The 12,366-nt window shown below is 41.6% G+C and overlaps 3 protein-coding genes across 7 annotated transcripts in view; all 3 read right to left on the minus strand.

Annotated features, from left to right (window-relative positions):
* Window positions 1–2,178, minus strand: part of nsd1a (nuclear receptor binding SET domain protein 1a) — a 13,223-nt gene extending 11,045 nt beyond the window's left edge. For 2 of the 3 annotated variants that reach the window (XM_032528533.1, XM_032528531.1), the window contains exons 1-2: window positions 1,735–2,177; window positions 248–1,113 (exon numbers count right to left, since the gene is read on the minus strand). In XM_032528533.1, the coding sequence (XP_032384424.1) occupies window positions 248–1,096 (849 nt within the window). In that variant the 5' untranslated portion in view covers window positions 1,097–1,113; window positions 1,735–2,177. Of the gene's footprint in view, window positions 1–247; window positions 1,114–1,492; window positions 1,580–1,734 lie in introns of all 3 variants that reach the window. The other variant, XM_032528532.1, reaches the window with a different exon arrangement.
* Window positions 2,179–3,154: 976 nt separating this feature from the next.
* Window positions 3,155–5,127, minus strand: si:ch1073-44g3.1 (UPF0461 protein C5orf24 homolog). 3 transcript variants are annotated; one of them, XM_032528542.1, is made up of 2 exons: window positions 4,859–5,127; window positions 3,155–4,596 (listed from the first exon to the last, which is right to left on the minus strand). In XM_032528542.1, exon 2 carries the CDS (start codon window positions 4,591–4,593, stop codon window positions 3,928–3,930), a length of 666 nt encoding a protein of 221 aa, XP_032384433.1. In that variant the 5' UTR covers window positions 4,594–4,596; window positions 4,859–5,127; the 3' UTR covers window positions 3,155–3,927. The 3 variants fall into 3 exon arrangements, with proteins under 3 accessions (XP_032384433.1, XP_032384434.1, XP_032384432.1); XM_032528543.1 differs by having other exon boundaries at window positions 4,910–5,107; XM_032528541.1 differs by lacking the exon at window positions 4,859–5,127 and adding an exon at window positions 4,677–4,715.
* A 269-nt stretch (window positions 5,128–5,396) lies between these two features.
* Window positions 5,397–9,599, minus strand: atp5po (ATP synthase peripheral stalk subunit OSCP). The gene is made up of 7 exons (XM_032528544.1): window positions 9,473–9,599; window positions 9,138–9,188; window positions 8,936–9,046; window positions 8,512–8,641; window positions 7,416–7,528; window positions 7,142–7,228; window positions 5,397–5,664 (listed from the first exon to the last, which is right to left on the minus strand). Exons 1-7 carry the CDS (start codon window positions 9,497–9,499, stop codon window positions 5,554–5,556), a joined length of 630 nt encoding a protein of 209 aa, XP_032384435.1. The 5' UTR covers window positions 9,500–9,599; the 3' UTR covers window positions 5,397–5,553.
* Window positions 9,600–12,366: the final 2,767 nt, after the last annotated feature.

Here is a 12,366-nt window from a genome sequence, read left to right on the forward strand (position 1 = left end):
GGTGCAATTCATTTCTAAAAGAGCGATACAATTAAACTTAGCTTGGCTTTGTTACAGGTCTACAACTGGTAGCAGGCAGGTGGTCCAGGTTCAATCAAATTATACTTAGTTATCATTTCAGCGCATGGGCATTCGTACTGCTTTTCTCAGTGGAAATACATAACCAAGATAATCTTTGACAACACCAGGTAGTCTCGGTTGTACAGAGGTAACGATAAAGTAAGTATCCCAGGTGTTTCAGACTCACGTTCGAGTTGGTGCCAGCTGGTGAAATAAGTCCAGGGTCAACAGGAGAGGTAAGTTCACCATCACTGTCTGATTCCTCACCAAAGCTCCACCCATCTCTCATAGTGATTTCTGGCAGTGCGCTGGGGCTTAGTGTAGGGTTGAGTTCAGATATAGTTTTGGACATCAGGTTAAAGACAGTAGGTTTGTATGTTCTTTTATCCACCCCTGAGCTGCTTGAAGTCTTATTGTCAGTCACAGTTCGGTCCTGAGTCAACTTTGGGGAGTGGTGAAAAGGCGCCATGTCCTCACTACTACTGTCCTCCCCTTCCTCATTTTCCTCCTTGATGTCACTGCTGTCAAACAGGGTGGACTCAAAATGCAGGTAGCCATTGGGGATGGGAGAACAGCGCTCCATGCTGTCAGGACTGTGAGGGGAGAAGCCATTTCTGTTCACGTCCTGCAGAGTCTCAAAGGGATCCATATCCTCATTGCTTGGAGAAGGAGGCAGCTGGACTGACGGTGCTTCAAACTCACCATCATCACTGATTGGGCTTGCACAGTGGAAGTGGTTCCTAGGATGGAGGTCCCTCTCTAGGTCAGGCCTGTTGACCACAGTGTTCTGGTCCTGCTGCTTCTTCAGCGGGCTGTAGCAGTGAGATCGGTCTGGCTGACTGTACCCCAGTACAGCTGGCAGTTTGAGGCTAGAGGATGGCTGCTGCAGGGCTGACGGTTGGTCTGCCCCACGTCTCACAATTCCACATTGGTTTCCATAGGAAGTGCCCACAACACCATTGCGGGGCCTCCGCTCTGGCTGGCCTGAGCCGAACACCGAGCCTCCCCTAACAGCCGGTCTGTATGACTGATTCATGTTGTCATGGTTATATCCTGTCAAATAAAATAAAAAAGCGACAGGTTAGACAAGGGAAATGTGCCATTTAAGTTTCTCACTAACTATAATCTGTGGAAGTTAATGAGACTTGTAGTGTAAACACAATAAAGCATGCTGACAAGCACATAAAACCGTTGCGGAAATAGAGCGACAATCATATCTAGTAAACAGAAACAGAAGGAGCCTACCAGCCATGAACTGTCCGTGCATACACACACACACATTCACACACACACATTCACACACACTAATAAGCCGACATCGCATGGCCTCCATACTAGAGGCCGGTCGGACGGCACAAGAAAAAAACACAGCACACAGCCGCTGATCTGTTCTTTTGACACATTTCATTCACAAACTATGAGAAAATAGTACCGCTTTGTCTGATGGTTGTGGGTCATGGCGATCGCTGACTAGTACAGTCAATGAAGGAGCGCTGAGGCTGTAGTAGAGGTGGTGACACTGAGCCATCACAGAAACACAGTGAGTGGCTTAGCCTACACAAACAAGCTACAGCCACACACCGACATAGGAAGCTACTATTAACTCACAAAAAAAGGGTTGATCGGCATAAGTTCACAACACTCTCGAGACGTGGAAAAACGCAAAGAACTCACCATTTGGAAATCGGCCACAGAGAAAACAACAGCGGATGTTTGATAATGTGGCACAAAGCGAATATTTTTCTCGGTTTGTGAAAGCGGATCTGCACAATCCCAGCTGCAGCAGCACTAGCAGTAGGCCAAGGCACAGCTCTCATTCTCTGCACTTCACCGCCTCATCAGCGGCGGCCCCCTAAAAACTGTCACCTTAAATACAAAATAACAAGGAAATCTCCATTACGCTGCAACATCATACAGCGGCGAAATTCAGTGTGCCATAACCGGTCCCCTAGCAGCCACAGCAGCTTATTTACTACATTATTTTTGCCTGCTGTCGAAGTGCCCCCGGTTATGTTAAAACAAGCCCAGACTGACTGTGTTGGTGAGCAGCAACCAATCGGCACTGCTACCCAACCCCCCGTCTGCATAGGGCCGTGACACTCACCCTCCACACGCGCACACAAGCACGCACGCACACAACATGCACGTGCGCGCGCATGCACATCCAGGTGAAGTTTTAATAATCTATTAAACAGCAATGTGACATAATAACCACAGCTGAATGAATGACCTTTTTATTTTTTTTATTTCCCCATTTCTGCGAGTCTGTCCCATTGTTTCTGAGCTTAGCTCTACTCCAGGCCTGTGTGTGTTTGTGTGTGTGTGTGTGTGGCAATGGGAGATCGAGAATACAAAATGATTGCAATGCGCCAACAACCGCACGGCCTCCCCGGTCAAACCAAACTCCGTGCGCCATGTTGCCTTTCCACAGTCCTCTGACATGAGGAAACAGGCCGCAAGGCGCTCAGGAAACGAAGAGAAAGGAGTCAGTAAAAACCCGGGTTTGCTCCGATTAAAAACTCCGTGATCACCTTCCAGCTTGCCCTCACATAACACCGAAAAGGATTCAGTGCGCATATTGTAGATCAAATTGATTCATATCCATGAATACGCAAACTTACAGAGCACAATAGGCTCGCTGCAGTGGGCCAGTCCTTGAAGATCAAACAAAGACCATTCAGAGACATGCCGCTTGACAGCAGAGGAACTTACCTCTCTCTATGCAGGTTTTTAAATAAACTACGAGGGTTGTTGCTTCAGATCTTTAGGTGGTTCATGTGCCTAACCTGTTGGGTGAACGATCCAATAGAAACATTAGATAGATTCGATATTAGGTAACCAATTCACCCACACTAATAGATTACATTCATACACGGCCCTTTCTTAGTTTTTTTTTTTTTTTTTAAACCAGCCTTGCTATCACACTGTGTGACAACACACCAAAAAGAGTCGGACAATGAATGTCAATAGGCCGTCATTTCATTTAACAGGGTAAATAAAGGTATTACTACAAGGTGATTACTATTGTCTGGGGACACGTGCCCTCTTGTGTCTACTGGGAGAATTACATGCTTTCGATTTTGACAGAAAATGGTTGCGTGAAAAAGACAATTTCTTTGTTTTATTTTGGTTTCACATACAGCACAGTAGCATTTATTACATATACCACAAAGCGTTTTTTTGTTTAATTATTTTTTTTTTCATAATAAACAGCGTAACAACATACATGTCAATCTGCCTATCAAGGGAATTTGAAAACAGGCTGTTACAATACATAATCGAAACTATATTCACTAAGTGCAGAAATAACAAATATTGTGCTCAAAAGGATATCATGTATTGAGTTTTACCAGTTCAAGCTAATTCAAAATGTATCGCAGTGTTCCCCATTTTAGGAATAATGCAGGATATCACAAAATAAAACACATACTGAACTGGACAACACAGAAAGGACAACTATCTAACAACGTCATTTGTACTAAAAAGGAATTTTTATAAATGTAGAAAATATCACAAGAACCCGGCCATAGAAATGTTAAAGCAGAAAAAAAGAAAAGTCATATCAGGTACGAAATGCTTGAAGGTAAAAAGATTCACTTTCTAGTGAGGTTTGACAACAAAATGATGAATACATTTTTTTGCATATACCGATTGGCGTGATAAAGTCGTGCATGCATCTCTGCCAAATAACATAACATACTACTAATTCAGTCATTTATTATGAGAGGGTGAAGACAATGTCAAACACTGTACAAACACTCAGTCAGAGCCATTTCTACATGGCAAAAAGTTCTTCCCTCCGACATTTGGGAGAAATGTTTTCCTAAGCATCTTCATGCACTGAAATGTTTTTCAAGAAGTGGAGGACTATTCGCTGCTTTCAGCCACCTTGGCACTGGGCTCACAGTGGGGTCTTTTCTCCATCATTGTGTATGGAAAAGGTGGAACATCACAGCCAGTGAAGTCTAGTTTCTTGGGAACACTACAGTTGCTAAAGTCAAGTTTCTTGGCACTGTCGCAACCAAACTCCAGCTTCTTGAGCCGAGCTAGACTCTTGATGCTGCCGGGGGGCCTCCCGGGGCTGACCTTATATCCGGCTGCTTTGGTGGTACCAAGGGGCCTCCCTGGGCTGGTTTTGAATCCAGCTGCCCTAGTTGTCCCAAGTGGACGCCCAGTACTTGTACGGTAACCAGCTGACTTTGTGGTCCCTGATGGTCTCCCTCTCCGGCCCGACTTCGCTATGCCCTTCTTCTTCTTTGAGCCATCAGGCCCTGCAGCCTCACCGCCCCTGATTCTCACCGGCTGAGGCTGGAAGTCATTCTGGGTGTCTTGCATTTGACATACCATGGCCTTGTGCATGCCCTGTGGCAAAGGGGCTAGGCTGGCAAGGGACAGCGGCAGACCAGGAGCAGTCGGGGAAGGGTAGAATTTGGATTGTGTGCTACATAAATCAAAGTGGCTGGCTGGATGACAGTCTTCTGCCAGTTCACTCATACAAAAGTCACTGTTGCTGCTATTCACTTGATGCATCATTATCTGTTGGAAAGATAAACACAGATTAGGTAGAAAAGCCACACACCAAAGCAAACCTAAAAAAAACACTTTCAGTAGCTCACTTTTTGGGGAAGCAAACAGGCCATTTAACGTTACCACACACACACACAAAAAGAGTGATGTCAAGACAATGCGAGGTAAACTTGTTATAGTTTGCGCAAAAACAAATGAATGCGCAAAAATATGTTCGTTTCCCCTCGAAGATGCGTAATAATTTTAAGAACGTGAGATGAATAGTTCGTACCTTATTTGTTGGTGGATGTTAGATGGAAAGGGTTAATTTCGGATCGCATACCTTTTCCTCCTCTGGCAGCCACACATCTTTGTGAAGCCGCTGCACAAACTACGCCCTGGCGTCCATGAGTGTTGTGTTGAACAGGGACTTTGATTTCGGCTGCCTATTTCACGCTCATTTAATCCTTTCAGCAGAGATTTAGATGAGAGAGGCAGCCATTTTCGCCTGGAAAAAATTTAATAAAACAGGATGCACTGACCACGCATGCGCATAAACTGCTTCCAGGAAACGCAGAAGCAGATTAGTGCCACCCAATGTGGTTCCGGCAAATTAAACAAAGACGTATTTTAGAAGTGTAGGTATTAAGGACCTCTAGTTAGGATATAATCAAAATGTTACAAATTGGCACTACATCAGCAACTATATAAAATTGCAACATTGTCTAGAATTCTTAATAACTAAACTATGTGTCAAAATTATAATCACTGGTCATAGGAATACATATAGGAAATATCAGCATGTGCCACAATGACGACAAAGGCCACTCTCCATTTGTTGTACGTTTTATTAACATCCATATGAACTTAAGTATAGACACTGGGTTTATGGAGCAACTTCAGTGCCAGAACAGATAGCAATATACATTTATGAGCATTTCCCCAGATGTTCATCTGCGATCCTTTGCAAAATGAAGTCCACGGGACTTAAGTTTCCCTGATGAGCTTGGTCAGCTTCTGTATCTTTGTTTTGGTGGACATGTCCACATACTTGTCCCCGATACTGACGATCATGCCCCCCAGGATTGAAGAATCAGACTGGGAAGAGCAAACAACAGGTGAAATTACATATGGCTCTAAACATAATTAGCTTAGTGGCTGAAACAGGTCATTGCATTGCATTCTAAAAAATAGTGGAATAATTACATCTGGCATGACCAGATAGTTTATAAATATTTTAAATAAGAGAAAACTAAATGGTGGTAGGTAATACATCTAATTTCATATACTGCTTTAGTAAAAAAAAAAAAAAGAATAATCACACACACAAGTTTGGAGTCACTTACAAATTTCTATTCCACTCCATTATAGACAGAATACCAGCTGATCTGAGTGGGGGGCTGATCTTTAATGCAATATCTACATTACCCATTATCAGCAACCATTCATTTAATCATCCAAAGGCACATTCTGTTTACTAATCTGATATCATTTAAAAAAACTAACTAGAAAAACACTGGCGAACCCTTTTGCAATTATGTGAGCACATAATGTAATCTGAAAACTGCTGCCCTGGGGGTTGGGTGACAAGTAGCTCTCACCTGAGAGCACTGTCGACGCATATGCAGGACGCCAAAAAACGAAAGTTACTGTTGCACTAGACATGTTTCCGTGCCAACACTGCAATAAAGGTTGACTAAATGCCATGTAATGATTGCGCGTTTTGGGTAGATTTGGACTTGTAGACGTTTTATTCCACTTTGTTTAAACGGCGAAGTGGATAGCTGGCTGGTAAATGTGACGGGCGTAGAGATACACCGAGACCCTTTTTGTGGCTCTACTGATCGCCGTGGATTATTTTAAGTTTCATTGGATTACGGCTTTGGATAACGTTTTATGGCGTGATTGCACTTTGTTTCTACATTTGAAGAGGCATCTCAACAGACTGTAGGTCGAACACTAATTGTTCATTGTTAAGCTACATTTGAAATGAATTTAAGTGGATTTCATAAGGGCGAATTGTTACTATGTAATTTAAAATCTTCTTTAAAAATAAACATGTTTATTTAGCATGTTTGTTTTGTCCTAATGTGCTACAGCTGGTAGCCCCCGCCCCGGCTCTGGAATGTTAAACCTAGTTTATGGATCTCCCCTGGTTTTCTGACCAACACGTTTGGAAACCAAGTGATCAGGGAAAGTTAACACATTGAAATGTTTTAAATTAAACAGCTTATTAACATGCCCTTGTTGCCCCGTGTGCGCTGATGAACTCATCTGTTGACATTTCCAAATGCCTTCCTGCAGTTGCTGTAATAAAAGCTTCCCACACAAACAAACGTGTCATTAGTTTGAGAAAAAAAGATTTTAACTGTGTCTGGCTTGGACATTAACATCTTAATGCCTGTCAGGCTCGGGTCGGGATCGGTTACTGCTCTGACGGACTCTGGCCGGGGCCTTGGACTGAAAAATGCGGCCTGATCCTCACTCTAGTTTATAAATCACCTTTACTAATATTAAGATAAAGTCACACCAACCGCAATTCGTATGTTTCTGGGATCATGCGTTGAAACTGTACCTTTGTTTCCAGCTTGATAGTTTCACCCTTCTGAAGGAAGCCCTTGAGCGCTACTTTCAGGTCAGCAAGATTAGCTTCATCCAAAGGCTAAAATGGATGATATGAATTGGTAGATTGTATAACACATTTACAAAAAAATAATACAATGAATGACTTTTAAGTGACTGATACACTACAGGGACTTTTGTACTAGAGGTGATCAGTTATAACGTTTAGGATATTCAACAAGGATGTGCAGTACAACACACACAACGTATGTCCACCCATTTCCCACCTGAGCAGTGGTGACGGTGCAGATGACCTCTCCGCGGTGTGCACTCATCATCTTGCCAAAGGCAGCGATAACATCACCAGTTCGAGAAAGGCGACCGTTGTCAGACAAAACATCTAAAAAAGAAAAGAAAAATAGCAGGATACGTTATCGAGCGACATTTAAGAGTTTTTTGTTTCTCTGCATTACTACCGGACAGTCTTAAGTTGAGAAAACAAGTTTATAGCACTCGTATTACATCATTTTAAATAATAAATATTGTTAAGGATTTCATCCAACTGGTCCCGCAATACAAATTATTCAGTTAAACGTAAAATTTTGAAACACATGCTCCAAATTTTATTTACATCAATATTGTTACAGAACTCCTTTGAGGACTGAACCATAGGGTTTGTGGAGCACTACTGCTGTGGAGCTTACAATTGGCCTATTGAAAAGCCATTCTTGTGCCTATAAGCTAAACTATCTACAGTCTTAAAATGAAAGTTAATAAACAAATTCTAAATAAAAATTGTATTTCTAAATTAAACAGCACAATTCTTAACCTTGTGTGCTGGAGGACTAGGGCTGCACGGTATAAGGAAAAATATCTAATTGCAATTATTTTGACTGATACTGTGATATGATTCACGATATTTGAGGGAATGATCATTTTTTTGTTTCATTCTCATTGAAAAACATTAAAAATTAAAAAAAGAAATCAGTGTTATTTATACAAGGATCTGTACCAAACAGAGGTTTTCTTTAGTCTGTACTAGGGTACAGTTTGTAGGCCGCGACGTCTCTGCTGCAACAACACTTCATTCAGAACGGTTTGACACATATATTTTGTCTTTAACAAATATTGTGCACCCCACCCCCTGCGATTCAAATACTGCACTACTTCATATTGCGATTTTGATAAAATTAAGATTAATTGTGCAGCCTTATGGAGGACTCTTATTATTATTACTACTACTGTAACCTCTAACAAAACCAAACAGTTTACAATGAACACTAAACTCACACTATACAATTTACAGAGCCTACCTATGGTCTACTTAGCTATATTAAGATAATGTCATGCTAAAATGTATAGCAGGAATCAGTGATCACATACTGATGAGGTTGACAGTGATGGGTGAAACCTTGGCCTTTGTCAGAGCATCATTGAAAGTCTTCTGCTTGATGCTGCGTCTTACATGAGGATTCATCACAATACCAGAAAGATTGGGGTCCTTGATCAGAACCTAAAAAACAAGATGGCACACAGCAAAGGTCAACTAAATGTACTAGAAGACAGATGGGTCGAGTGAAACGGCACGGATTAGCAAAAATTGACAATGATAATTATGCCATTGCATCATTCCTCTGGTATTCAGCAGATTTGACTAATATATATATATATATTTTTACTCCCTGTAAATTAATTTCAACAAGTCTTCATCACCTTGCGATAAAATGTTGAGGAAAACAGAACCTTCATCAACCATGGAACTTTACATCATGAAACTGCAATTCAAGGTTCTTAATTTTTGACTTACAGACACTTTTTTGAGCTCCTGCTCCACTTGGTCCAGATTTTTCTGCTTACTGGCCGCTGAGAACAGAGCAGTGGCATAGCGGCCCTCCACTCCATAGACCTGGATGGGAGGCTAAAAGGACATTTACACACAGATTAACTAAATTACGACCGCTACTCATACTAGACAGAGCGGTTCCGTCGTGCAGTCTAACGTTATTTACCTTAACCAGTTTTGATGCAGGTCTGACCACAGACGTGCTGAACTGGCGGACCTATAACAATAAAATGAATGCATGTCAACACAGAGAAACCAAAACTTGAGCTGATTAACTTTTGGAACGCTTGGTACCATTTACGTGAAAGACACCTAGCTTGTAGGCTAACACGTTAGCAGTCACTCAAGTACAATGCCTCGTGTGGATTATTTGGACATTTAGCGTTTCCTCCTGGTCTCCAGAAGGATAACAATACAATAAGACATGCTTAAAAGTTATAAATAATTCGGTAAAAACTGCCATAAAATAAAATAAATCATTAAAATCATTGAACGTCTTACCTGCTGCCCTAGCATGAGTGCTGCCATTTTCTCCTACAGCTGTCCAGAGTAGAACAACTAAATGCGCATGTGCACTTGAGAGGAAGGTGCCCGACTGTGGGTAATGTAGTCTTTCCAGTGTGGCGCATTCTGACAGTTTGGGAAAAGGACATCTCCAACTTTCTTAAAATGGTTTAAAATATCTTACAATTCGCATTCTGTGGAACGTAGAAAAGTGCTTTCAAATCGATAAAATTAATGTTTTATTTAAAGCACAGTTTTAATGGCATACACTGGTGATTCATTCTGACAGAAAACCTTTTCTATAAAGCACATTTTATTTACAACTGGTAGTTCATAAGGTATTTCCTGCCTGACAGATAGTAATAATAAAGTAATAATAAAGAAATATTATTTTCATGGTACCATTTGACCATCACACACACACACACACACACACACACCCACACCCACACACACACACACACAGACACACACACACACACACACGTTTTTCTGTTTACTCTTTTATGATGGCCATCCTCATGATTTACATCTCGTAAGTTGTTGGAGCAATTTTTGGGTTGACAGAGCTTTGGTGCAAATATAACCATTTTTGATCACTCGAGGATTGATATAAATGGTCTAAATCCCTCCAAAATACCTCATTAACAAGAACTTGAAGAACACCATAGAAAAAAACATGCTGTGATTTGCTATCAAAAACTTTTCTACATTTTTAGATTTGAAGAATTACATTTTTCAGCGATTGGATGGCGAGCACTTGTGTTCTGGAAACTGCCCAGAACCCCCCCTGAGATGTACAGGATGACCTAAATTGAGGACAGCTACGTTATTGTAGGTGCAATGATAAGTTGAAGTCCAATAAGTACTTTATCAAACGTGTGAATGTCTGTCCCAGCCCAGGGTAGAAAATTATGCCTTTATGCTGGATTATCAAGGCGGGCCCCCCTACTACAGCCACCATAGGACAGGACAGGATCACGCCACAGTGGCAGGTGGTTTGAAAGGTGGTCAAAAAAAGAGAAAGAGAGAGACATCATGACTTTAAAACGAGCAAAGTGGCAGTTGGTCAAGGGCACACCCCCACCCTTCACAGCTACAGAGACAGAAAGTCATGTCCCAATGAAAGCTCAATGTTGAAGTGGCTCTAGTGGCTGTTCTGCACCAAGGCTGAACTTTGGGAAAGAGACTAGTATTAGGGGACAGCCAAGCATTCAAAAGCAGCATGTCATGGGACCTGTAAATGAAACTGTATCACAGGTTAGACTTGTGTTATTTATTAAATGAGATAACTGTTGGGATGTACTCACAAACTAAGCTAACTAACCTGTAAAATGTGATGTTTTTATTTTACTATTCAACTGTGGGTGGTTGGTCCATGGATGTCCCATTTCCGTGCAGAGGGCAGAGCTAATTCTTCTTTAGTATTATTAGCGATACAAACCAACGTTTAAGGTGCATGCCACCACCTACTGAGTGTGTGACATCATGACTTTAAACAACCAACACTAAAACACAAAACTTTAAAAAGAAGTTATATTATGGATATTAACTCTGTTTCATTTAAATATTTAAATACAACTTTTAAACCTGTATTTACCTCTATCTCAACTGTAGGCCTATACTTTGATGCTCCTCTACTTTCCCAGATTTACAGATAAGGGCCGTGACACACCAACATGATAGTCCGCAGTCGGACAGTCAGGGAGAGGGGGTTGTAGCCGAGGTCCGACCCGGGACCATGGTCTCTGGCAGGGACAAGTGGTTACTCCCACTAGGGGACCTAGAGACACTGGTCGTGACCTCAGTGGTCTGCCCTGTGGGCCCTGTGTTCTGTGAAGCGGCTTTAGTATTTTCTCTCCTTTTCTGTGATTTTGGCAGTACTGTTAGCTGGATAAATGTCAGACATCATAATCTTTTGTCTATGAATACACTCTATCAGACATATTAAGACTATTATTATTGTTGTTGTTGTTGTTGTCATTATTATTATTATTATTATTATTATCATTATGAGGAGCTGGTCAAGACTGTGAGGCAGGTCACAAACACACTGACCTAATGGATATTAGCCTACTACTCATACAACGACTATTAATAATAATAATTAAATACTTGTTATTATGATTTATATTAATAATAGCGATCAATAACATTGGATAGATAAACATTATGGCTTTTCACATTAGGCGACTCTGCTAACACAGTGAGACACGTGGAAAGTTGTGTTTAACATAAATACAAACAAACCCTCCACACATGACAGAGGAGGTGGTCAGCACCAGTCATTTGAGAGCCCTTTATCCCAGTAAGCAGCTGGTCATGACCGCTGTGCCACTGGTCGCGACCAGGGTCTTTAGCGCACCTAGTGGTTGTGACCACTGGTCTGTGCCAGAAACCATGAAACTGGTCCATGACCACGTACACGGATCTTCATAATTAATAATAACAACAATTATAATCATATTATATCTGATATAGCGTATTTCATAGACAACAGATTATGATCTCTGCTAACAGTGCTGCCAAAGCTACAGGAAAGGGGACAGGGCAGGCCACTGAGGTCTCAAGCGCCCCTAGTGGCAGTAACCACTGGTCCCTGCCTGGACCTTGCCAGAGACCATGGTCCCCGGAAAGACCACGGAACCGGTTGCAAACCCCTGCTGTCAGGCGAGGTCGGTGACTCCAGTCTGCCGGTGTGTTAACGTTACCTGTCCTTCAATCTCTCTACAATGAACTTCAACCTACAACCAACAGGCTACAACAATTTGAGGGCAGCAACTAGCAAATTCACCTTTTAGGCAACCGACATCCAGAAAAATAAAAACCATCAAAGTAAGATACAATAAATAACATATTATAACCTATTTCAACTCTAATGGACTAATAAA

Source organism: Etheostoma spectabile, chromosome 10, assembly GCF_008692095.1.
Source record: "Etheostoma spectabile isolate EspeVRDwgs_2016 chromosome 10, UIUC_Espe_1.0, whole genome shotgun sequence".
NCBI classification, from domain to species: Eukaryota; Metazoa; Chordata; class Actinopteri; order Perciformes; family Percidae; genus Etheostoma; species Etheostoma spectabile.